The sequence below is a fragment of the Canis lupus genome, chromosome 5 (assembly GCF_048164855.1).
Source record: "Canis lupus baileyi chromosome 5, mCanLup2.hap1, whole genome shotgun sequence".
Taxonomy (NCBI): Eukaryota; Metazoa; Chordata; class Mammalia; order Carnivora; family Canidae; genus Canis; species Canis lupus.
Genome location: NC_132842.1, coordinates 42345722 through 42372022, shown reverse-complemented (window position 1 = coordinate 42372022; position 26301 = coordinate 42345722). Strand labels below are relative to the sequence as shown.

Here is a 26301-nt window from a genome sequence, read left to right as displayed (position 1 = left end):
GCAGCAGCTGCTTCAGGCTGAACCGTACTGCTGTGGGCCTGGGGCAGTGGCACGGGCTCCCCCATGCTGGTCAGGAGCTGCGATCAGCGATGAGACCAATAGCCAGTGTGCCAGGCACGCTTGCCTTGTCCCAGGAATGGGCCAGTTGCCTTAAAGGAGGAACTCAGAATCCTCACAACAGCTCTATGGGCCGGGTCCTATTACTGTTCCCATCTTACAGACAGGAAACTGAGGCTCTGGGAGGTGGTGTACAGTACACGAGGTCGCCCATCTTCTCTGTGGCAGAATCAGAACTCAGACCCAGGCCATTTGAAAGAGCCTGAGCTCTAAATACCCTGCTTTGTTAATACAGTAAGGGGAAACTCATTATTTCTTACTAAATAAATTCAACACAGTTGGTTAGCGTATTTGAACATGTAGATTCTACTTTTGAGTGGGATGGAAGAAATTGAGAAGAGGGGAAGTCTCTGCTGAGAAGCCTGGGAATTTTTTTTTTTTTTTTTTTGGAAAGACTTTATGTATTTATTTTAGAGAGGGAGAGAAAGAGCACAAGTAGGGGGAGGGACAGAGGGAGAGGAGAAGGAGAATTTCAAGTAGACTCCCTGCTGAGGTACAGAGCCTGATGCAGGGCTTGATCCCACAACCCTGAGATCATGGCCTGAGCTGAAATCAGGAGTCACCTGCTTAACTGACTGAGCCACCCAGGGGCCCCAGAAGTCTGGAAATGATCAGTGTAAGAAATGCCTGCTGGAACTGCCACCACTAACCATCCATTGCTGCAGGGAAGGATTGGATGTTTAATTACCTTTACTGGTTATTGTTTCCCTGTTGGTGCTGGGATGCTGTTTTGCCAGAGAATCTGTCTGGGAAGACTGGGGAGCAAAGGCTTCCATCGCATGCAGCCTTTGGGATAATCACGGGGAGAGGAGGGAAGCAACCAAGGAAGGCGAGGGCAAGACTGTGAGAAGCTAAGTGAAGTGCCACAGTGGGGACATGGTGGATTGGGGGCGTCTAACTGCAGATCCTGTAGGCTTTTAAGCTCCGTGCTGTGCTACATTCTCAGTTTGCAGAGGCAGGGGAGTGGCACTCTGAGAGGCTCATGCTTCTCTTGACTCCTGGGACTTCTTTTTGCAGCTGGAAGCTGAGGCTGTGTTCCGTGCCATCACCATTGCAAGCCAAACCAACTGTCCGCTCTACGTCACGAAGGTCATGAGCAAGAGCGCGGCCGACCTGATCTCGCAAGCCAGGAAAAAAGGTGATTGGTGCTTCCAAGAGCTCAGCCCCAGCCATGTGGCTCCTTCCCTGCTCTGGCTGTCCTGTAGAAACGGTGCCGATTTTGCTCATTGCCTTGCTGGGAAGCCCTTCCTCCATGTTAGCCCAGGGGATCCTCTCAGTGTCCTGTGTGGATGGCAGGACCCTGGCATTTCTCCCACTTGGCAGGTGGATTAACTAGGCTCAGGAGGGTGAGTGGTTTGTCCAAGATGGCTCAGCTTCGGTCAGCTCTTGGAGGCATCTTTCTTCCTCCCTTTGATCCTTCATGGTCAGCTCACGTTATCTGAGCTTTATAAATGGACATACTAGTCAAAATGAAACTGGATGTAGAAGTCCAAGATCCAAGTCAAATGGATTTAAACAAACAAAAGTAAATTATTGCTTGAAGGTTTTTCAGGCAGAGCCAGATCAAGGGGTTCCAACAGTGATGTTGGGGCTCTATCATTCTTCATCCTTTCTTGTCTCTGCTTTCCTCTCTGTTGGCTTTATTTTCAGTGTGAACAATGATAAGAATGAATGCTGAGAGGCACCTGTTGTCCTCAGTAGTTGTTGAGGGGACCTGGTGAGGAAGTAGAGTACGTTGTTTCCAACGGCTCAAGCAGAAGTGCCCGGGAGGGTTCTGATTGCCTTGGCTTTGGGTCTTGGGCCCCCCTGATCCAGTGTCTGCTCTGGGGTTTGTGTAATCGATCGGCCAGGGTTGAGGGCAGAGTGCAGGGGCGGGGTCTCCCTACCTGAGCCACACAAATTAGCCCAGGTAATTTTGAGAAGGGGGTTGAATGGGTCTCTGAAGCTTGTCTGGTGGCATGGCCTTCATGCTCTGGGGCTCTGTCACCACTGCCTTGTGACTTGTGCTACTTTCCTCCATTGCTGTTAACTTGGCCTTGTTTGCTCATCTGGTGCTGAGCGCAAGTTTACTCTCACTTCAGAGCTTTCTTTTCTGCTTTTAGTTCTTGTCCTCAGTGGCACACGAATGGGCTCACTTGCAATCAGAGTGTGGTTGAGAGCTTGGAGGTGTGGGGCCCTGTGTTTGGTTGGGAGAGAGGATTTATTAGCCCTCCCCCACCCCGCCCCACTGTGTGTTATGTTAGCACTGGATGCCAGTGGCCATTCTGGTCATGGGGAGCCAAGATAAGGGACTCACCTACCAAACTCTGAGCTGATCTGTAAAGCCCCACATGTGAATGGCTCGGGTGGCTAAAAATAGGCCCCCTGACTCTGATGGCTGAGTATTCAGCTGCCTGCCCTTCTGGCAAAGGAGACTCTTCTGGGAGGGAGATCTTCCTAATTGTCTAGACAGACTTTGTAGCTCCCACATTCTCAGGGCATCTCCTGCCTTACGCTGCTCACAGTAAGCCTGCTGTTTTCTTTCTCTGCTTTTAAATGTCTCAACATGACATGGTGTGGTTGCTCTACTGGATATGAGTCATGGGGCGAGAACCAGGAAAGCAGCCCAATCTTCCTTACCCATTCTTGGAGAAAGGCAAAAAAAGAAAAAAAAGGGGAAATGTATAGAAAACCCTCTCACCCTCTCCCCAAGACCACCTGCCATACTTGCTCTCAGGCCTTTTGCTCATGGCTACAGCCTCCCTCAGAACCATTCTCAGGATAACTTGAGGGTCTCAAGGACACAGTGTTCCAGCTCCATGCTGGGCCTTATTTTATTTTATTTTATTTATTTTATTTATTTTTAAATCTTATTTATTCATGAGAGAGAGACACAGAGAGGCAGAGACATAGGGAGAGGGAGAAGCAGGCTCCCCACAGGGAGTCCTATGTGGGACTCTATCCCATGACCCTGGGATCACAACCTAAGCCAAAGGCACACATTCAACCGCTGAGCCACCCTGGGGCCTTGCTGGGTCTTATTTTAAACTCATGGAGAAAGATCCCCATCCTTCACCTTCTGGCTCATGATCGTTTGGCCAAAAGAGCTAGGATAGCTGTGTCTCCAAGGTGGCAGGGAGGCAGGGAGGGCTTGTTTCAGGGCCGAAGCACTGATTCCTGATATGGAGGACAGGAAACATCTCGGGACCTGTCATTCTCAGGGCAGGAGCCGGGAGTACTCAGAGCAGGGAGGCAGTGTAGCAGGTCTCATTCTTCCCTCCTGAGCCGATGTCCAGTGTGTGCGCCACCAAGTGTCCTTGAGCAGCTCTGCATGACTGCTCAGAATTAATACTAGGGATCCACAGTTTAATGAGGACCAGCTGTATGCCCCACACTGGGATAAATACTTCAGACTTATTATTATGTAGAATTGGCAAAGAACCCCGAGAAATAGCCATTCTTATTCCCATTTTTCAGATGAGGAAATTGAAGCACAGTGTGTCAGGATCTCCCAGCTGGGACAGCTGGTATTCAAACCCAACTGTAATTACAATATTTATTATACTCTTCCCGTCTAAAGACAGTCCAAAGGGAGAGTTCTTCCACTTTTTTTTAAAGAAAAATATTATTTATTTATTTGAGAGAGAGAGCACAAGCAGGGGGAAGAGGCAGAGGGAGAGGAAGAAGCAGACTCCCTGCTGAGAGCCTGATGCAGGGGCACCATCCCAGGACCCTGGGATCATGACCTGAGCTGAAGGCAGACGCTTAACCAACTGAGCCACCCTGGCGCCCCAGAGTTCTTCCACTTTTAAGATCATATTTCTCTTAATAGTGCCTGAGGGCTTGTCTTGACCTCCATTTCTTTCTTTGTGGTCCTACATGATTTAGTTGGGTAAACTGTTTTAGAGAGCCCTTGAAATTCTCATTAGGCTTGTGTGGATCCTTTTTCCTGTTATCCCAAAGAGCAGGGCTGTCCTATAGGAATCATTGCCATTGATTCCTTCTTTAGTCCATGGCAGACATCACAAATCAATCTTGACTCTTGAAGTGAAACCGGAAACATATTTAGAGTTCTTTTGACAAACAATTCCAGGCAACCAAAACCAATAGATTGGAATTGAAGGAAGTCAAGACCTATTTATAATTTTGTCCATAGAGCTTTCCTCCTAATCTTTGGCATTATGGGGAACTTGAATGTAGAAGATAGAGGACTGAAGCTGAGAAGTCCAGGGCTTTATGAGGCATCCTTTGCCCAAGATTCTAGTGTAGAGAAACTTGGTACCAATCAGCCTTCTGTGAGACAGCCTTCTTTTTCTCTGTCCCTTCTTCTTTAAGAAATTCAGCTTAGATCAGTTTATCTCCTAGCATCCCTCCTCCCCACTGCTTGGTGTAGGTGTAGGTGTAGGTGTCTCAATTCCAGACATGGGACCCAAGAAATGAGCCTCATCTTTGATTTTTGGGTGCGTTTGAGCAGATCACTCCCTGTTTTAGGTACTGAGTAACAAGCATGGTGGAAAGACCATGATGAGAGCCTCTTATCCAAGGGAGAGGACTTACTTAGTGGAACCAAAGCATGTCCTTGCAAGAAGCAGGATCTAGTAGTTTCCAGTGATGGAGGTACACAGGGGGCTTTGGGCCCTACCCTGGGAAGGAGTGGCAGTAGCCTAGGAAATCACATTCACTGAGCATCTCCTGTGTGCCAGACACTTTGTGCCAAATCTGTTCATTTTCAGAATCCTGAGAAGCAGACGTGATTGTGTTTCATCTACTCCAGGACAGACCTAATCCACATTTTAATATTTAGTATTTCTGAAATGTCCATGAATCTTAGAATCAGTATACATTTTTTGGTTTTGCCTCAAATATCAATTTGTCGCAAAATTTAAGACTTAAAGCTGCATCTTATAACCAATGGCTTCTTGAGGATTAGGGGTACAACATTGTTGACATTTAGTAGATAGAAAGACAGAAGCTTAGAAAAGGTGGACGTGACCCCAGGCTTGCATGACTTCAGATCCACAGCCCTGGCGAGGGCCAGGGGCCATGATTATCTGAGCCAGGTCTGGAGCAGCACAGACATTATACAAATCTATTGTCTACTTCCTACCCTTGCAGGAAATGTGGTTTTTGGTGAGCCCATCACTGCCAGCCTTGGCACAGATGGAACCCATTACTGGAGCAAGAACTGGGCTAAGGCAGCTGCGTTTGTGACATCACCACCTCTGAGCCCTGACCCGACCACTCCTGACTACATCAACTCCTTGCTGGCCAGGTTGGTGCAGGATGACGAGCAGCATGTGTCCCGTGGAAACATTGTGGGACCAGGGGGATGAGGACTAGAGCAGCCCACTCATCAGCTAGATTAGAGTCTGAAGTGAGGAGAACACATGGAGAACAACGGGCTCTTCCCCATTATATTTTACAAATCACTAACAGTAATGATATTAATAATGAGAGGAGCAGTTAATACATATCATGTGCTAAGACTGGCGAGACTACACAGATGATCTCATTGATCCTCATGACAACTGGCAACTTTACAGGTTAAGCTACTGAGGGTCAGATCATTTGCCTAATTTTAAACAGGACCTAACTGAACTTAAAGGGAGACTCATTTGTGCCCTCCCCCCGAGGACATGTAGGGTCATCCCTATCCCTCATTTGGGTCCCTTTTATTTTGTTATACAGAGATGAGCTAACCCCCTCATTTTCCAGATGGGCTAACTGTAAGGCCCAGGGAGAGAAAGAGCTCACTTATGCTCACGTATCTGGTAAGAAGTACAGAAAGGATCCTAAACTCAAGTCTTGGTGTTCCGAATGCTGATGGTAGACACTCAATGCTTGTCCCCAGCGATGCCTCTAAGCCACCTCTCCAGTTTACATGGAGCTTTTTTTCTTTGCCAGTGGAGACCTACAGCTCTCTGGGAGTGCCCACTGTACCTTCAGTACTGCCCAGAAGGCGATTGGGAAGGACAACTTCACAGCCATCCCCGAGGGCACCAACGGTGTGGAAGAGCGGATGTCTGTCATCTGGGACAAGGCTGTGGTAAGGATCAAGGTCATGGGACAGGGGCCAGGGCCAGATCAGAGCCCCCTGCCACTGCTTTTTGGTAGGTGAGCCCTCATACCCGCTGAGATGTTTCTGAAACCATGTGATTTAGGAATGTTACCTACAGAGGGATGAATCTTGACATTTTGAGGAGACCTAGACTGTTCAAACAACTAGGAGCCACACATACGGACCCTACATCTATCTGATGGCATGAATGATCTGTATTTAAGAGTGAATTAAATTATTTTTGGGGGGAGTATTATCACTTCTTTTGAAGGGACTGGATATAACCCATTGAAATGGTAAGCAAGGGGTATATGCCTAAGAGACTGAAGTCAGCTTGCTCATCAAGGATGCCCTTCATTGAGTGTATAGTCATCCAGGCTGTACAAAGGACTGTCGACCAGAGGTCTTCTGACAGTAAGCCTGGTTGTATTTTCCTTAATAACATGACCGAGGCTGACAAAAGAAATAGCCATGCCAATGAAGGCTGTCCCAAAGGTTTTAGTAAAAATAATAATTAACTCATTATTAAGTTGATCACTTCCTTTTCTTTTATTTTTTTATTTTCTTATTTTTTTAAAAGATTTTATTTTTAAGTAATCTCTATACCCAACATGGGGCTCGAACTCACATCCTCAAGATCAGGAGTTGCATGCTCCACCGATTGAGCCAGGCAGGCACCCTCCTTCTCTTTTATTTTAAAAACTCTAAAGACATTTATTTCTGAGCCGTATATATATTGCATATGAACTAATGCCTCATTCATCTGCACAGAGTAAGCCACCAAATTTCCCTTCTCATCGTGGTTCCCAGGAAGCCCAAAGTTAGATTTGAAACTAAATTCTTTTTTCCTTATCCAGGCTTTTTGTTTTGTAAAGAAGGAAAGTATAAATATTTTTCTGTTCTCTCACATACTTAGGTTTTGTTCTTTCCTAAACACTGTTGTGTATTTATGAATATATAAATATATATAGTTAACTTGGCACAATCTAGAATTGTTAAAAATAATATATATATATTTTAATTACCCACATGATACATTCTCATTAAAAGAGCACTTGGAAAGCATAGAAAAGCACACACAAGAAAGTAAACAAAAATCAGCCATAATTCCACAACCCAGGGTTAACCATTATTATTATTGGGTGAGGCTCTTCCATATTTATCTTGTGACCATGCAAATACAAACAGATATCTAAAAAATGGGCTCATAACCACATTTGTTTTTACTGGGAATTCTATAATTCTTTTTGGAATTAAGAGGGCAAAGAAGGAAGTATATACACAGCCCAGAAAAAGGCACCCCCTCCGAGAGTGGTGACTGCTTTCTGAAGCCATGTGTTCCCCATCGTCCCTGGCTGCCATGATGGCGCAGCCAGCCAGGTGGACAGCTTGTGGGTGGGGGTCCGTGTTCATCTCCTCAGACGCCGTCTGGGCGTTTCTGGCCCTGGTGGTCACGTTGCTCTGAGCTCAGATGTCCTGAGCTGAGTTTCTTTGGTATCCCAATAGGCCACTGGGAAAATGGATGAAAACCAGTTTGTGGCTGTGACAAGCACAAATGCCGCCAAGATCTTCAACCTCTATCCCCGCAAGGGGAGAATATCTGTGGGTTCTGACAGCGACCTGGTGATTTGGGACCCAGATGCGGTGAAGATCGTCTCGGCCAAGAGCCACCAGTCGGTAAGGCACTTGCTGGCGGGAGAAGAGTGGTGTGGAGAAGGCGCGTGTGGAACTCGGTCGGGAGAGAGGTGTGGATGTGCGTCGGCCCAGGCCTGCTAGACCAGGATGGGTCGCTGTCACAGACCTCACCAAATTCTCAGTGATGTAATACCTCAGCAGGTTGTTTCTCCCTCCTGGTCTCCCAGATGGGTCAGTGGGGGGCTGCTCCCAGCAGGTACTCAGACACGGAGGCGCCGTGTCTACACAGGCTGAGGCCGGGGACCAGATCATGGTCACTGGAGGAGCGACTCTGAGAGCTTTCCTGAGAGAAGTGGTATATGGCACTTCCTCTCACACTGCACACACCCGAGCCCGTCCTGAGCTTGGCCTCCCCCCAGGAGGGCAGGGAGCCAGTGATGCCCCCTGTACCCAGAAGGAGAGAGAACATGAAAAAAATTGATGAACAGCCCAGACAACTTTCTCCTGAGGAGTTTTACGTGGAGGATAATAATTAACGCCCAGTGCCCAAGGGAAAAGGCTTAATCCGTGTTGGTAAAAAGAGTTTTGTTTTGTTTTTTTTAAAGATTTTATTCCTGAGAGACACAGAGAGGGGGAGAGACACAGGCAGAGGGAGAAGCAGACTCCATGCAGGGAGCCCGATGCGGAACTCGATCCCTGGTCTCTAGGATCATGCCCTGGGCTGAAGGCAGGCTCTAAACTGCTCAGTCACCCAGGGATCCCCAAGAGTTCATATGTTAAAGCATTTATGTTTCAGGCAGAGAGCTTTTTGTTCACCGGATCTCCGTAACAGTCCGCCGCAGGTACGCACTGTTAGCTTCCGCATTTTATCACCGAGGAAATGGAGATGCAAGGAGATTCAGTAAATGGTGAAGTTAGGGTTTTAACCCACACAACTGGACTCTGAACTGATGTCCTTAACCTTTTGTAGTACTGCCTTGCGCTTGGTGAATAAATGAAGGCAGTAGAGAGACATCCCATTTTTGGAGGGGATGGCCTTTGTTTTATTTTATTCTTAAAGATTTTACTTATTTATTCATGAGAGACACACAGAGAGAGGCAGAGACCCAGGCAGAGGGAGATGCAAGCTCCGTGCAGGGAGCCCGAGGCAGGACTCGATCCCGGCACCCCGGGACCACGCCCCGAGCCGGAGGCAGACGCTCACCCCCTGAGCCACCCAGGTGCCCCACATCTCATCATTTAATTTGGGGCTCGTGGAGACCATTTCCCAGCATCCCAAGCTTCTCTGTGACACTGCCAGTGACAGAATGTGCTTCCAGACCAGGGCCTTACTGAGGATTGATGTTTCTCTTTGCTGGGAAGTCCGGTCTCTGCTTAGCCGCTTTCTCTCTCCCCGGGACTTCTATTCGCCGAGAGCTGCCGGGTGGCACTGGAAGCTTTTCCTGGCTTCCCTGGTACCTCGGCTGCAGCGAGGCCGGAGGCAGGGCCCCCGCCCAGGAACACTGTTCCTCTCCGCCCCGTCCTCCGCCCGCACTCATGGCTTCGCCCCTCTCCGTCTCTAGGCTGCGGAGTATAACATCTTCGAGGGACTGGAGCTGCGCGGGGCCCCTCTGGTGGTCATCTGCCAGGGCAAGATCATGCTGGAGGACGGCAACCTGCACGTGACCCAGGGGGCAGGCCGCTTCATCCCCTGCAGCCCGTTCTCTGACTACGTCTACAAGCGCATCAAAGCCCGGAGGAAGGTGAGAAGCTGGCGGCACCTCAGGTGGGGGAAGGGGCTTGTGTCCCATGGGGCCCAGGGACGGTACCCACGAGGTCAGGAGGGGACCGTGTGCCCCCGACCCTCCCGAGGACACGCCCTGCAGAGACCTCTCCCCAGGGGACAACTGCACAGATTTGATGTCCTATAGCAGGGGGTTTCTGAACCTTTTTTGGCCCAAGAAACCTTTTTGTTAAATGACTTTCCTCCATTTTTATGGTACTTTTAATTGAAATAATTTAAAATTATAATAATTCCAGATAGTCTATGTTTTTTTTAAAAAATCCCTCTTGGAGGAAGGCACGCATGAGAGTCAGCAGCCCGCACCCGCCCCTCGGGGTCTCCTCTCTTCCGTCCAGCGTTGCTCCCGAGGGCAAGTGTTCATGACTCTTCTGGCTAGTTCTGTGGTTCGCATACAATCTTGTTTCTGCCCCCGATTTCATAGACAGACAGGTAGAAAGACAGATACACAGACATGTATCTGTGTGTGTCTACTTACGGATCTCCCCGCATGTCCCATGTGGAGCGGCTCTCCTTGACTTCTGGCGAGGCCCACAGCTCTGTTTCCTCAGCGCCGCTGCGACCCCCACACCGATCGCAGGGTCGCCTTCCTGTAAGGGCTGGGGACCCCCAGAGCAGGGTTAGACCGGCCCTGGGATGGGGCGCAATTTGACCCCCCAGTCCCGACCTGGTCGGTTGGAAGGCACGCGGTCCCCCGTGCACATGGGACGGGCCGGCACCCCGCCGCCGGGAGAGTGAGTCCTCAGTCGTGCTGCCGGCGCGGTGGGGGCGCTGGGCCACTGCGGTGGCCATTAGAGGGAGGCTCACAGGAACTCCATACCTGCTCCCGGCACCCCAGGGTGTCTTTGGAGGCACCTGGCTGCTCTGCGCGTGAGAGCTCCTGCTTCCTGCTGCTGCAGGCCTCCCTCCCCAAGGCCGCGGGCCAGGTCCGATCTGCTCCCGGCCCCCTCCCGGGATGAGGCGCAGCGTCTCTTAGGCCGTGCATGCATTTCCAGAGGCATCTGTCATTTAGTCTGAATGTCCCTGCAGCCCGCACTGTTTATTTTATGACAGCGTTTCCTCCCTATTAGCGATGGTTTAAGGTTAGCCAGTGTGGCGGGAAATCCCACGCCCCAGGTTTGGCCTAATAGAGAAGAGAATGGAACCCAAACCTCTCGTCTACATCAGCTCTGTGTTCCTGTTGAGGTGCTTAAGATAACGTACCCAAAGGAATGTTGATCTAGAGTTACTGGCCAAGGGCTTTCTCTTTTTTTAAAGATTTTATTTCTTTTCTCCTGAGAGACACAGAGAGAGGCAGAGACACAAGCAGAGGGAGAAGCAGGCCCCCTGTGGGGAGCCCGATGTATGACTCGATCCAGGCACCCTGGCATCACGCCCTGAGCTGAAGGCAGATGCTCAACCACTGAGCCTCCCAGCGCCCCCGGCCAAGGTTTTTGGGGACCATGGAGAGAGACGTGGTCCCGCCTAGATCATCGGCATCTGCAAACATGTCGAACATGTCGAGCTTCACCTCTGTGCTTACACCGGAGTCACCCACAGAGGGGAGGGGAGGCTCCGTGCAGACAGGCTGGGAGTCTTGCCATGAGCTACCCTGTCCCCCCGGCGCCCCCAAGCAGCCTGTGACGGGATGTGGGCAAGGCGGGTGCTGGTTGTACCGCTGCCCTGTGCCGTCTGCCCTGCGCCGTCTGCCGAGAGCCACTCGGGGGAGCCACCATGTTTCGTGTGACCCTGAGCCGCCCCCACCCCGCCACCCCCACTCCTGGCAGGGGGTGGGCCAATCGGCCCCACAGGCCCATGAGGGCTCACGGCCACAGCGTGAGGCCAGGGGCCGGACTGCAGGACGCCATCCAGCTTTGCCAGCTCTGCTCTGTGCCAAGGAGCGGGCCTGGAGCCCCCACGGGATGTCACCCCCAGCACTGCGACCTTGTCCCAAACCGCTGCCCTTCCTGCGTCCTCTGCTCCGGGCCAGCCGGCGGTCCTTCTATCTGTCCTGTTTCCCCCACCTGCTTCCTCTGCTGGGGACGCTGCTTCCGCCACCACCCCTGCCCCATGTCCTTGACTTCGTAGCCTCTCCTTCTCCTTCCTCAATGTCCCCCCACAACAGGTCCCTTTGCTCCTGAAGAGCGAAGCTCACCTATTTAGAGAGGTCCTCGCCGACCTCTGTACCGTCGCTCTGTCTCCACACCCTCTATTTTCTCCTTCTCCTTCCCTTAGGGCACCCTACTATTTGTCTTATTTCCTGGCTCCCACTGCACCCTGGATTCCCCGACTTAGCTAGAAGGGACCTTACGTGTTGACAGACTCTGGGGTGACCCCTTTCTCTGTTGCAGATGGCAGACCTGCATGCGGTCCCCAGGGGCCTGTACGACGGGCCGGTGTTTGACCTGACCACCACACCCAAAGGGGGCACCCCCGCGGGCTCCACCCGGGGCTCCCCCACGCGGCCCAACCCGCCCGTGAGGAACCTCCATCAGTCGGGATTCAGCCTGTCTGGTGAGTGGGCGAAGCGCCAGGTGCCCTTCTGTGAGAAGGGCCTGGTGGACTGGTGAGGGGGGTGCGGGGGAGGGAGGGGGTAGGTAGGGAGCTGGCCGGCCACCTGGGAACCAGCCCCCCCCAACACCTTCTGGAAGGTGGTGACTGGGGTCAGCAGGAAACTTTGCCAACTCAAAAAGGAATCCCGTTGAGAAAGCAAGATAAGTTTCGAAGAGGTTAAAGATCAGGTTTTTGGTTTTTTTTTTTTCTTTAAGATTTTATTTATTTGAGAAAGAGAGAGAGGAGAGAGAGAGAGCGCGCACAAGCAAAGGGAGAAGGAGAAGCAGGGGCCCCGCTGAGCAGGGAGCCCAGTGCGGGGCTGGATCCCAAGACCCCAGCCAAAGGCAGATGCTCAACCGGCAGAGCCACAGGTGCCCCAAAGATCAGGCTTAAATGATGACCATTTCTGCTTAGAGGTCACACCTGGAGGGGTGGGGTGCGATGACTCCCATGATGAATTGGTGGTGATTCTCTGCGGGCGGCCGTGGGAGCTGTGCGTGGTGTTGTGCACCTCTGTTGGAGCCGCTGTTGAGTAAATGCTCTGCTGGGCTAGCCTGGTTGATGCTTTAAGAACTAATATTCATAGAAAATAATTGTCTAGTTGCCCCGTAGCCTGTAGTCTTACGATGGGGAAAAGTAACTGTAGGTTTGCATTTCTGTGGTCCTTGTTTTTTTGTGTTTTTTTTTTTTTCTCTGCTGGAGATAGGCGTTCGGGAGGATGGATATGAAACACCTAGAATGTTTGATAGACTGGAATGGAAATTTCTCGGGAGATGAGGCCAGGAGGGTGCCTGCCGTCTGACACTCTGAAAACTAATCCAATTTCTCTCTTTTCCACACCCCCCTCTCCCTTTTTTCCTTCCTGGGGATGTGTTGCCAACCGTAGGCACCCAAGTGGATGAGGGGGTCCGCTCGGCCAGCAAGCGTATCGTGGCACCCCCTGGAGGCCGCTCTAACATCACGTCCCTGAGTTAAGCGACCCCTCCCCAAAGAGAGGGGCGGAAGCAAGAAGAGATTTTCTTGAAGCCAAAATGGTACACCAATATTTAAGAAGGAAAGCGAATCCAAACAGTTGCGATCTAAAGAATCAATAAGCCTCAAGCCTTATGTTTCTCCAATGCTACACTCGCTTGCCTAGCTTTACGAATATTGCTTTGTTTTCTGTTTATGCATAGCCTTGATTTGTTTGACCCCCTCCCCCCATTTCCATGCATGCAATCAGACAGGCTACTAAGGTAAAAGCGTCTGCTATATAGTGTTGAGCGCGTGTGTAGTGCTGCATTTTATGACAAGGGGACAGACAAAGCTGGGATGTCAGGAAAATCAACAAAAGGGACGTGGGTATTGGTGGTGAGGGGGTGGTGGGAGCCCAGAGTAAGGCGGAAGGCTCCGAGGGGCTGGGGTAGGGTGTGTACGGGGAGGCGGGCGGGTGGGTGAGCATAAGGGGGCTTGTGTGTTGTGTTGAAGCACGTTTATTTCCATGGATGATGGCTACTTGGGGCCGCCGCCCCTTCCTCACGGTCTCCAGGGGTCTGCGGAGAAGGCAGGCAGTCTTCAGGTTCCAGACTTTGTCACATCCCCTCCTAGATTTTATTCCTTTGAACATTTTATTAAAACACCAAAACCCAAACCATCACCTTCACCTGCTCGATCATGCCAGTGTTTCGTAGGGCCTCTTTCTCAGTGTTGCTTTCAAATTCTCCTCTTTCCTGGGCCGGGAAGGAAGAGAGGAGGAAACCCTCCTCCCTCTCTGTCCTGCCTGCCTCTCTGGTGCTCTTTAAAAGGCAGCAGCTGGGAGCACACGCAGGCCCTCGGGGCGGGGCAGCCGCGCTCACATGCCTTCCTCTAAACGCGTGTTGGAGATCATCACCTCACGTGCTCGGGGCCTTGCCCACCCGGGAGAGCAGCGTGCATCCGGCATCCTGAGTTAGGACAAGCCGAGGGGGACCCCCAGGAAGGGCTGCTCTTGCTGGCGGTGAGTGGCCGAGTCTTTCCATCTCGAGTTCCAGGCACATCTGTGATTGGATAGGATTTGGGGTTTGAAAATGTATGTGCTTAGGTGTTCTAGGAGTTTCGCTGTGAACAGGTGGTCTCGGTTGAGGTGGGAGCCAAGCAAGGATTTGGGAAAGCCAGTCTGAGGCTGGGGCGGGGGGCACATTCTGGGACCATGGGTCTGCTTTTCAGCCCTCAACTGTCTGCCCTTCCTTCAGCACATCCTCCGGGGGAGCTTTTGGTGTCTTCCTGCAGCCCCCAGGGTGGTGGAAGTGACGTGCAGCCTTGTGGGGTGTGGCACATAACAAAGTGGAGCTCAGTGTCCATCTCCCCATCCTGCCGCTTCTGAAAGTTCAATGTGAGCCAGATGAGGATCTGTAGAGCTAGGGGGGCCGGGGGCAGAGAGAACATAGTCGCCCTGGGATCAGATACCTGTGCTTGTGGGATGCAGCTGGCAGGACCCCCTAAGCCTGCGTACTAGGGACTTGAAAGAAAAAGAGCGGGCCTCGGACACCTTTCAGGTGCTCAGGTTGAAGCTGCTTCTCTGATGGCACTTCTCTAGCTGAAGACCAGAGAGAGGGGAACAGTGTGGCTAAAAAGGGATTTGGAAAGAGCCAGCGAGGAGGATGTCCCCCAGCCAGCTAAGCACTGTTCTGGTCGTGAGAATGATCGCTGCTCCTCATAATAGGGAAGCATGCTATTCTAAGGCTTGTTCATGGTGCCTTTATTTTAAAGGAAACTTAAGGTGGGGGAGCACGTAGCTCTTGATTTGTGACTCATAGATTTGCTGGCCTGTCGCAGAACTCAGAATGAATGACGGGTTTGCAGGCAGAGGGAGATTGTCCGACCCGAAGCAAGTACACGAAATACCTCCGGGCCTCCGGGCCGGGCTGTTCTGCGGGGCGTGTTGCAGTACCAGCCACAGCCACCGGGTGGAGGGAAGAAATCAACTAGAGGGTGCGTCCTCTTGTGGACCCTGGGCTCCTGGTACCCAGAGTCCAGCTCCTCCCTCCATGACCTCTCTGTGCCATGACAATAAATCTTTCGTGGCCAGGCTGGTCAGCTGCACTGCACCGGGGCTGCTGAACGCAGCGTTCATTCCCCCCGAACTGGATAGCCTACACAAGCTCTCCACGCTAACGCCCTCATGATGTGCAACAAGGTTTGGGAAAGCCCTTTCTTCACTGACTAGAAGTAATTTCCCAAGCACAGAGATTCCTAAGAATTTCAAGAAAAATCCCTCTCTTTCCTTGACTTTGGTTTCTCGTACCTTGTTACTGGAGTTAAAGTTTATATTCGAATGTGTCCTGTTCCACAAGGCACACATCAAAGAGCCCTCCCTACACACGGGGTTTAGGAAGAGAATCATGATGCAAGCCACAGCTCTCTCGGATTCACGGCATCTCATCCAAGTGTGGGAGGGCATGCTGGACCTTCATCTCCTGCCCAAGCTTTCTTTGGCCCTCTCATCTCTTGGCCTGGCCCTCCTCTGAGGGTCCCCCAGCTGTCCCCCACCTTCTCATTATTCCTTACCCAGATAGCAGTCCACTGGGGTTCGCTCTGGGAGGGCCATAATCTTGGGTAGTTGAGAAGGTATTCGTGGAATTGTTAGACCAGCCAACCTCACCCCGTAGAGGTATTTCTCCTATTTCTATGTTTTCTAAAAACGGCAGTGTTGGAGTCCTCCCAAAAATGGGGTTTCTTCAGAGACCGGTCACCCTTTGGCCTTTTTCTTCACACCTACACCCAGAGAGTCATGCTCTGCTGCAAAGGCCTTACTTGCACTCACCCTGAGAAGCCCTTCCCCACAGGGTGGATGAGCCCCGACTTTGGTTCTAGCCACAAGCTTCCCAGGCCTTCCCCCGCCTGGAAAAATCCAGCTGGAGTCCCAGATATATACCCATGGGCTGTCCCAGGCAGCCAGCATTCATTGTAAAAGTTCCCTCTTTGGAAAACGGTGTGTGGGTGTTCCGTTCTGTGTCCGGTGAATATGAACAGACCGTAAATCTCCCTGTGATCTGTGGTAGCTGTGAGGCAGCTCTGGAACGTGAAGAGCTGTTTGGTTTGAACCGTGAAGAAAACTGTGTTTTGAGTTTAGCTGAGATTAAGGAAAAGTTCATCAAGTGACTGTTAATGTACACCTGGTTATTAAAATAACTATGAAATTACGGATGTTGTCACTAGCCTTCTTCTGTGCGCGGCGTGCCATTTCACCTGCGGTATTAAAATTGCACAATAAGATGGACGTGGTTAATGTGGGGGGCAGATATGATGAGAACAAGAGGTTTCCTGACGACATTTGGGGGATTTCTGTCGTCTTGGTTGAGGTGGAGTTTTTGTCTGGGCCATAGAGTTAGATGATCATTATTGGAACTTAGCATGACCAAAGTTTTTCCTGGGGATCCTCTCATGTAAAACATGTCACCGTTTGAGGTAGAGTCTGGGTGAGTCCAGTATAGATACTGAAAGGGTTTCTTTCTTTTGTTTGTTTTTTTGTCATCACTGACCAAGGCAGCAGCTGCGCACTGCTTAGGATTAGAGTGGGTTTAAAGGGCCTGGGCAAAGCTTAGGCTCAACTGAATTCATGTTGCAGGATTTAGAAGAGATGAAACAGTTTTTTAAAAATGTTAGGGGCAGCCTGGGTGGCTTAGCGGTTTGGTGCCGCCTGCAGCCCAGGATGTGATCCTGGAGACCCGGGATCGAGTCCCACATTGGGCTCCCTGCATGGAGCCTGCTTCTCCCTCTGCCTGTGTCTGTGCACCTCTCTCTCTCTCTCTCTGTGCATGTCTCACATGAATAAATAAATAAAATCTTTAAAAAATGTTAGGGAAGGGGATCCCTGGGTGACTCAGTGGTTTAGCACCGCCTTCAGCCCAGGGCGTGATCCTGGGGTCCTGGGATCGAGTCCCATGTCGGGCTCCCTCCACGGAGGCTGCTTCTCCCTCTGCTTGTGTCTGTCTGTCTCTATCTCTCATGAATAAATAAATAAATGATCTTTAAAAAAATGTTAGGGAAATAGACATAGTGACTTTCACACCTCTCTGGGCTAGAGCTGTTTGGGGCTGAGTCACATCTGACCAGTGGGGGGATGAGAGTACTGCACAGGCATAAAAAGGTCTCTCTGGTATCAAAGAACTTTCTGGAATCAGCTGTGCTACCATCAAGCCATCATAAAAGGGACACCAGCTACGAGCAGGAAGGGGGCGATGGAAGGGCCAAAGCAATCCACAAAAAAATGAGGTCATGTACTTAAGGCTGGCGCTCTTCGGAATCAGGAGTTGTAGGTCTTACCGTGTGCTCAGTTGGCTACAGAGAACAAAACAGGGCACTCGGCATGCAGGGCTTGAGAGCCCGCATGATTTGCAAGAGCCTGTGGATTTCACAAGCCCGGGGAACCAGCTGGTCTACTGGCTGCTAAGCTTCTGTGGGCCTAAGAGGAAGCTGCTTCCAGCGACAAGGATCCAGAGCTGCCTGTGACCCTCGTGTCCCAGGTTTGAAACATCCACCTGCTGTTCTGGTGTAGGGAGTGGGACAGGACGAAGATGCTGCAGGGTAGTAAGTCACAGTGCTGAAGAAAAGAGGTGCATGGGCTGTCATGGACAAGGTCAGAGTGAAGGGCAAAATCTGGAATTCTAGGCTGTGCTCCATTAGGTGTGAGTGCTACAGGGGTCAGGCTTCTAGTTTTTGTATTTGTGGATCATTTAAAGTGTGCTGCACTCCACTGTTCTAGAACATCATCTGTAATACCAGCTTGTCACTGGTCCAGGGTGGTCCCCACAGTGGGAAATGGAAAGAGGAACAGGTGACTTTGGGCACCCACAACCCAACCTCTAGGAAAAACAGTTACACCCACAGCAGACAAAGGAGGATCAGTGGCTCACTGTCTGCAGAAGACATTTTAATACACCGAGGCACATTTACATCAACAGAAGCACGCGTTTGCCACCCAAGGGCTGCCTGTGCGCAACAGCACAGAGGACTGAAGTTTGGATTTCGAACATCAGTGTTTAACCTCAGTCAGACACGCTGAGCTTAGAAGAGAGAGCGATCATGGGCAGACAGTGGGAAACAAGATGTGTAGACAACGCAGGCACCACTGGCTACCGACACCACCACCGTGTTCTGCATGCCTTTTCGTTCAGCCGGTGAGTTTAAGCCTTAGCGTTGCTGCGTCATCAAAAGCAGCAGCGCTGGCTCCTGCCAGCTATATTAGCATTCCTTTTCTCCCTAGCTGTTTGTCCAGTCTAGAAAAGCTATGATGAGCTCAAGTCTAGTCCTTTCTGGTTAAAACTTGCCTATCACAAGAAGCTGAACTACTAATTAATGACCGTAAATTAATTTAGCAGTGCTTCGAGCTGCTTGACATTCGTCCCTGCCCTAGCAATGACCTCCGGCCAAAACCAGTGCTGCCATCGAGATGTGTTAGCTATTAGCAGAGTATTTACTTCTGTGGAGTTTGGGTTGTGGGCAGGGTTTCAGGGCTTGGTTCCTCCCACACACAGCCCACCGCCACCACTACAGGTCACTGAATGCAAGGGGGTGGGTGGCCCTGCTGCAGAGTAAGAGTGTTATAACCAGAGGCTTTTGGTCTTCAACACCTGCTCCGATTTCTCAGATGCTGCCCCCAGGTAAGGGAGGAAGCAGTTAGAAGATGGTGGGAATACCACACAAAGGGCTGCAGTAGTCAGCTTGTTTTCTTAAATTCTTAGCCTTGGTTGTCACAAATCTAGATGAGACATGGTCCAGCTGGTTAGGGTAGTAACATTTGACCCAGTTATGTTAGTAACATTTGATTCCAGTTATGGAATAAAACCAAAGACTCTGATATCAACATCTAGCAATCATGGTACAGATTTAGGTGTCCTGGTTTTTGGAAAACTGTCCTAATGTTTAAAACGTGTGGCGGTGGGAGATGCTTATAATCTGTTGTTCCATACTCTAGATGCAATGCTTTTTCGTTTCTAACTGGAAACACATTGTGGGTCTGTAACCTGATTAGGACTGACAATCCATCTTACTGCTCTGAGGCTGTGCTCTCTAGTCGGTGTGTCCACTGCTCCTGAATGTCCACAGAGGTGCTTCAGGCACAACGGCAACTCACTGGAAATATGAACTAGGGGTTCAAACTACAGAGCTGGTATTGGGTTCCTATCCTGTTACAAATTGTACAGATGTGCAATGGTTGGCTCCCTTCCCAATGGAGAGCCTAGATCCTGTTGCTCTGCAGTGTTTCCCAAAGTCTTTCCTCCGGGATGATACGTACAAGGTCACAGCAAGAGGAGGAACCAGGCGACTGATGATCTGATCTCAGCAGGTGAACTATGTCCACAGGACAGAAGACTTGAGTCAAAACACATGAAGGAATGCAAGTTGGTAAACATCCAGTGGCCCCTGACACTCTGCGATTACCAACTGGAAAAGAACCTGGTCACCTTCCACTTGCTCTTTTCATATATAATTAGAAATTGAGTCAGGCCCAGTGCGTAGTTTATAGCATCTGGAGAAAAGCAAAATAGCACAGGCAAGTAATATGTGGGAAATGTAGAAAAAAGAGAATCAAACAGAACGGAAGAGCTGGCTTTAATTCTTAACAAAAATATGGTTGCTCTTAAAGTAGAGAGGCACTGTTCACAGCTCTGGCAGAAATTCTGGGCCTGCTAACTCACTGAGGAGGAAATCCTGAATTCCAAGTTAAAAGCCAGCATTGGCTTCCTACCCACGTGTAATTGCCTGAGAGTGGCTTCCCTCCTGGATGTCTGGTGCAGCAGATGCAGGATCTGTTACTTCTGCCCATTTTTCTCTGTCTGGTTTTCCCTGTTGCCTGCTTACTGCCATCCTGGCAAGGCCCTCACTATAAGTAAGGACAAGGTTTAGATGATCTGAGGAGCCAAGAGGTTAAAACAGCCCCCGACCCCCAGCCTGTTCGCTTGTTGACTCTACTCCGTGGCATCTGTGAGTTGCCGGAGCTCATTCCTCTGCAAGGATCTTCTGTGTATCAGGAGAGTGGAGCTAAGTCATATGCGTATCTCCCTTAGGTGAATTTAACTTTGTGTTAGGCAAATAAATAAAAATATACGAAGCAAAAGACTGAGACATCAATAATATTGTAAATAGGCAATTTTGCCCACCATTCTTGTAGTTGAGTGGTGCCTTCAGTTCATTTCCGTGACCTTAGACTTCTCAAATGTGGGAGCATCCCACAGTTATGTTATTCCAGGCTACAAAGGCATGTATAATTGGTTCCACGTTTTGGTTCATCTGATACTGGCTGAAAATGGGACCAAAAACAAAAGACAAAACCAAAACAAACCCCCAAATGGTGATCTGTTTCATTCCTGAAAGGTGGCTCACTGCACTGGGCTTCACTAAGAGAAGATACGTACCACAGTGTGGGTAATTTAAGGGATTTTCCAAGTGTAAATTTTACTATCTTCCAAATTCACCTCCCATTCTATTTAGACTGTAACCTCTGCATAGAAAAGGTGTAGCAGTACTGTGCTACGAAGTGGACATGGTCTCAACGTGACCGTGATCGTATTATTTTCTGATCCTCTCCAGACACAGGTCTCTGATAAGAGGACAATTAGCCTCAAGGAACATACTTCCTAGAAGAACGTGAGCAGTATGCTAATAACTGCTTCACAACTGACTTGTGGGGGGGGGGGGAACCCTGATTTGAAGCAATTGTCCATTACCATGGTGTAAATATTGCCAATATTTACTGCTCATCACCAATCTCAGCTGCCCAGCTTCACATCACTGTCTGGGGTGATGGGAAAGATGTGCTCCCAAGGCTCTTGCTAGCTGACGCACGCTGATACCGTGTGCTGACTCCAGAATACCACTGGAAGGCCTCATAAATCTGTGTCACCCCTAATTTCCCGTTCATTTCTCCCTGATTGAATTCCTTCTCTCTCTTCAATAAGATGTGGGGATCCTGACCTCTCTGTGAACTTCCCTGGCTCTGAAGAGCCTCACTCAATCACCCACCTACCAGTGTCCATTTGCCCACGTGTCACAGTGTAGTTAGGAGGGGTGGAAAAAGAAATCTGCATCTAAATATTCCTTTTAAAATCAAGATAAAGGCTGTGTCGAATAACAGAATGGTAGCAGGAAAAAGGTAGCACAGAGCTCCTCTAGTATAACCCTCTCATTTTAGATGAATAAACTGTGAAGCAGCGACCGTGGGGAAGTGACTTGCTGGAGGCCACGTGGTTAATTAGTGGTGAAAGTAGGTCCCAGGTGCCTGGGACTCTGTCTCCATCCTGCTGCCTCCTCCCAAAGGCATTCATACACATTTTCTAAGGTGTGTGTGGTGTGGAGAGGTGAGAACTACTGTCAACAATTCCTGGCTGAAGTGGCAGGAAGTGTCCCAAGCAGAAGAGGGGGAGGACTTCACTCATTATTCTGGCCGTTCTCTTCTTGTGGGTCTTTGGTTTGTTCCAGAGCTAGGTTAGCTGGTCTTTTAGTAAAGTCCCTTTTTACTCTAAAAAGAAAAAAAGGAAAGAAAAAACAACACCAGGGCTTATTGTTAAAAAGACAAATGATTTTAAGCTTTGAAGTGATAGAATTAAGCCCAACAACTGAGAAAGGGGCGGGAGTCCAGGAAACCATCTTTAATGTGTCACTGATTTTAAGTGTTTGAGTCTCCTTCCTCTGCCCTTCCTTGAAACGGAAACTTGATGCTAAGCTAATTCACGTATTGCAGGTTTTGAAATCTCAGACAGAAAAAGAAAAAAAAAAGGGCTGAATTTTCCAATTTTCCCCATTACGGATATGTATATATCATTTTTGATATTAGAAAAAATTTAAAAATGTTAATCTCTGAAGGCTCTGCCAGTAAAGTCTGGCTCAAACATTCCATCGTTTGCTGGGCTACTGTTGAACCAGGGCTTACTTACTTTTCTCTGTTGAAAATGATGAACTCCTTCTGGACAGACTCCAGATGCTCTTGGAGAAGGCACGTCTTCCAGGGGAACAGGTGGGGGTGGGGGGGGGGAGAGAGATGCGGTTAGCAGACCGGTGGGGACCCTCGGACATTCAGCAACCTACTGTCTGTTCACTGATGGGCTCAGATCTAAGAAGCACCAGTTGATCTTCACAATGGACACTGGAAATGTGTGGCAGGAGGCCCCAATTAGAGTAAGAGGGGAACAAATAAGAAACCACAAGAGGATAAAATATGTCACCTCTGCTCCCCACAATGAGGAAGGCTTGGGTTATGATGTCTTCCAGCCACTCAGCCCATGAAGAAACAACGGCCTAAAGGCGTGTGGGGGTGAGGGTTTATTGAGCTGGTTACCTACTGGGTAGTCATCTCCTGGCCCTCCTGTGAATGGTTTGGGGGCTCTCCTTGGGCCTAATTGGGGCCTCTCCTTGGTCCTAATTTGGGGCTCTCCTTGGGCCTTGAGCTCTGGTGGAACATTCCCCTCAATGACTGTATGGGGTTGATTAACTGTACCTCAGGCGCAGTGAGCAGGATCTTCTGCATTTGTGGCTTTCTCACAGACCCTGCTTTGACTCTACTGTCCAGCTTTCACCATCTCTCTTGACTCCCCCATCATAATGGGAAAATTTAACCTCAAAGCAGTGATAATCACCAGGCCTGGGCCAGTGTCAGACCCAGGTCATGTTTTACAAGTCTGCGACTTGTGTAAATACTTCCAAATGACTTCTGATGAAAAAGTATGGCCCGAGGAAAAGATATTTATTCATTCGTTAAAAAAAAAAAAAATCTAGGAATTGGGAAATAGTAGGTCTTCAAGTACTGAAGAGATTTCTTTCCTGAGTGAATGTTTAGGTGATACAAGAGGCAAATAAAAAGGAGAGGACATTTCAGAGGAGCGGGGAGGGAGCAAAACAAAAGAGAGAAACAGGACTCTGCTACACTTACTCTTATTCTCAGAATGGGGTATTTGTAACCCTCAGGATTTCTAGTATCAGTCACGGGGGACATGAAACTATGGGATAAATATAATCCGATTGAGCTTCTTGACAGCAGCTTTACCAAGATTTTTATTTAAAACATTTATGTATTTATATAGATAAAAAATATAATATATATAAAATATATAGCTTATACACTGGGTTCTTAGAAATATCTTTATCAGAAGTGTTGTTTTCCCCCTAGTTTTACTGAGATATAATTGGTATTCAGCCCTGTATAAGTTCAAGGTGTACAGCATAATGACTTGATTTTCATATATTGCGAAATAATTACCATGACAGGGTCAGTTAACACCTATTGTCATATGGATTAAAAAAGAAAAAAGAAAAAAATGGTTTTTCCTTTTGGTGAGAACTCCTAGGATTTACTGTCTCAACACCTTTCTGTAGATCATACAGCCATCATGTTGGACTTTTACATCCCTGGTACTTATTTATCTCTGAAAGTTTGTACCTTTTGACCATCTGCCTCCAATTACTCAAACCCCACCCAACCCCACCCCCCGCCTCTGGTTACCCCAAATGTGATCTCTTTTTCTATGGGTTTGTTGCTTGGTTTGATTCCACACATAATTGAGATCCCACAGTATTTGTCATTCTGTCGGACTTATTTCACTTAGCATGACACCCTCACGGTCCATCCATGTTGTTGCAAATGGCAAGATTTCCTTCTTTTTAAAGGAATATTAGTTATTCCTCTGTGTGTGTGTGTGTGTGTGTAAGTGAGCAAACCACAACTTCATCCATCCATCCATCGATGTTTCCATGCCTTGGCTATTGTAAATAATGCTGCAGGGAACATAGAAGGGCAGATATCCCGTCAACACGGTAATTTTATTTCTTTTCAATATATCCCCAGAAGTGGAATTGCTGAATCATATGGTAGTTTTAGATTTAATTTTTGGAGGAACCTCCATAATGCTTACCATAGTGGCTGTACCAATTTACATTTCCACCAATAGTGTATAAAGGTTCATTTTTCTCCACATCCTTGACAAAATTTGGCATTTCTTGTCTTTTTGATGATGGCTGTTCTCTCAGGTGTGTGGTGATAATCTTATTGTGGTTTTGATTTGCATTTCTCTGATGTTTAATAATGTTGAGCACCTTTTTGTGTACTTTTTAGCCTTCATATATCTTCTTTGGGAAGATGTCTATTCAGATCCTTTGCCCATTTATTGATTGGATTATTTGGGGTCTGTTTGGATTTTTGTTTTTGTTTTTGTTTTGCTTTGCTTTTGAGTTGTATGAGTTTCATACATTTTGGATAACAACACCTTATCAGATACATGATTTGCAAATATTTTTTTCCATTTTATAAGTTGTCTTTTTATTGAAGCAGTCCTACTTGTTTTTTTTTTCTTTTAAATTTTGTTCATAGTGTTTTAGGCGTTATATCCAAAAAGTCATTGCCAAGGACATTGTCAAGGAGCTTTGTTCCTACCTTTTCTTCTAGGAGTTTTATGGTTTCTAGCATTACGTTTAAGTCTTTAATCCATTTTGAGTTAATTAGAGGGAGTTAATTTTTGTAAGATATAGGGGTCTAGTTTCATTTTTTTTTACATGTGAATGTCCAATTTTCCCAGCACCATTTATTGAGGAGACTGTCTTTTCTCCATTGAATATTCTTGGCTTCCTTGTCAAGTATTGGTTGATGGTACTTGTATGGGTTTATTTCTGGACCCTTCATTCTATTCCCTTGATCTATGTGTCTGTATAGCTTGAAAAAAGGACATATGATGCTTCCTGCTTTGTCCTTGTTTCTCAAGATTGCTTTGCCTATTTGGGGTCTTTGGTGGTGCCATATAGATATTATGATTTCTTTTGTTCTTCTTCTGTAAAAATCTCATTGGAATTTTGATAGGGATTGCACTGAATCTATAGATAGATGGCTTTGAGTAATCAGACATTTTAGCAATATTAATTCTTCCATTCCATGAATACAGGATTTATTTCCATTTATATATGTTGTCTTTCATTTCTTTCATCATTGTTTTGTCTTTCATCCTGTTTTTCAGGACAAATGTCTTTTACTTCCTTGGTTAAATTCATTCCTAAGTATTTTATTGTTTTTTGATGCTTTTGTAAGTGGGATTTTTTTCAGATAACTCATTGTTAGAATATAGAAATGCTACTATATGATAATTTTGTATCCTGCAATTTTACTGACTTCATTGATTAGATCCAACAGTTTTTTAGCGAAGTCTTTAGGATTTTCTATATTTAAAATCATGTCATCTTCAAATAAGCAATTTTACTTCTTCCTTTCCAATTTTGATGCCTTTTATATCTTTTTTGTTGCTTGATTGCTCTGACTAGGACTTCAGTGCTATGCTGAATAGAAGTGATGAGAATGGGGACCCATGACTTGTTCCTGATCTTAGAAGAAAAGCTTTCAGTATTTCATCACTCAGTATGATATTAGTTGTGGGCTTGATATATATGGACTTTATTAAGTTGAGATATGTTCCTTCTATATCTAATTTCTTATGACTTCTTTTCATGCTGGATGTTGAATTTTGTCAAATGCTTTTTCTATGTCTCTTGAGATGATATGATTTTTCTCTTTCACTTCTGTCAATGTGATCTATCGTGTTCATTGATTTGCATATGTTGAGCCATCTCCATACACATTCCAGGGATATATCCTACTTGACCATAGTGAATGATCCTTTTAACGTACTGCTGAATTTGGTTTGCTAGTATTTTATTGAGAGTTTTTGCATCTGTATTCCTCAGGATATTGACCTGGAGTTTCCTTTGCTTTTCCTGTCTTTTTCTGGCATTGGTATCAGGGTAATGCTAAGCTCATAAAATGAGTTTGGGGGTGTCCCCTCCTTTTTGATTGTTTTGGAAGAGTTTGAGAAGAAATAGTGTTTATTCTTCTCTAAATGTATGGGAAAACTCACTATGGTTTCACTGGTGGACTTTTCTTCATTGGGAGATTTTTGACTACTGAATCAAATTCCTTACTAGTAATTGGTCTTTTCAGATCTTTAATTTTTTCCTGATTCAGAATTGGTAGGTTGTATGTTACTAAGAATTTTTCTTAGTAAAAAAACACCCCATCTTTTCTAGGTTGTCCAGTTTGTTTGTATATAGTTGTTCACAGTGGTTTCTTAAGTTCCTTAGCATTTCTGTGCTATCAGCTGTAATGTCTCCTCTGTCATTTATATTTTATTGATTTGGGTCCTCTCTCTTTTTTCCTTGGTTAATTGAACTAAAGGTTTTTTTCTTTTTTTTAGTATAGTTCACAAGGTGT

General features: G+C 47.8%; 2 protein-coding genes across 7 annotated transcripts in view; one reads left to right on the top strand and one right to left on the bottom strand.

Annotated features, from left to right (window-relative positions):
- Positions 1 to 16261, top strand: part of DPYSL3 (dihydropyrimidinase like 3) — a 119693-nt gene extending 103432 nt beyond the window's left edge. For all 5 annotated transcript variants that reach the window (XM_072826386.1, XM_072826390.1, XM_072826387.1 and 2 more), the window contains exons 8-14: positions 1135 to 1255; positions 5212 to 5368; positions 6001 to 6142; positions 7661 to 7831; positions 9352 to 9531; positions 11900 to 12062; positions 12988 to 16261. In XM_072826386.1, the coding sequence (XP_072682487.1) occupies positions 1135 to 1255; positions 5212 to 5368; positions 6001 to 6142; positions 7661 to 7831; positions 9352 to 9531; positions 11900 to 12062; positions 12988 to 13076 (1023 nt within the window). In that variant the 3' untranslated portion in view covers positions 13077 to 16261. The remainder of the gene's footprint in view (positions 1 to 1134; positions 1256 to 5211; positions 5369 to 6000; positions 6143 to 7660; positions 7832 to 9351; positions 9532 to 11899; positions 12063 to 12987) is intronic.
- Positions 16262 to 17970: 1709 nt separating this feature from the next.
- The window catches only part of STK32A (serine/threonine kinase 32A), a 130649-nt gene continuing 122318 nt past the window's right edge, over positions 17971 to 26301 (bottom strand). For both annotated transcript variants that reach the window (XM_072826391.1, XM_072826392.1), the window contains 2 exons: positions 21995 to 22059; positions 17971 to 21579 (listed from right to left, as the gene is read on the bottom strand). In XM_072826391.1, the coding sequence (XP_072682492.1) occupies positions 21489 to 21579; positions 21995 to 22059 (156 nt within the window). In that variant the 3' untranslated portion in view covers positions 17971 to 21488. The remainder of the gene's footprint in view (positions 21580 to 21994; positions 22060 to 26301) is intronic.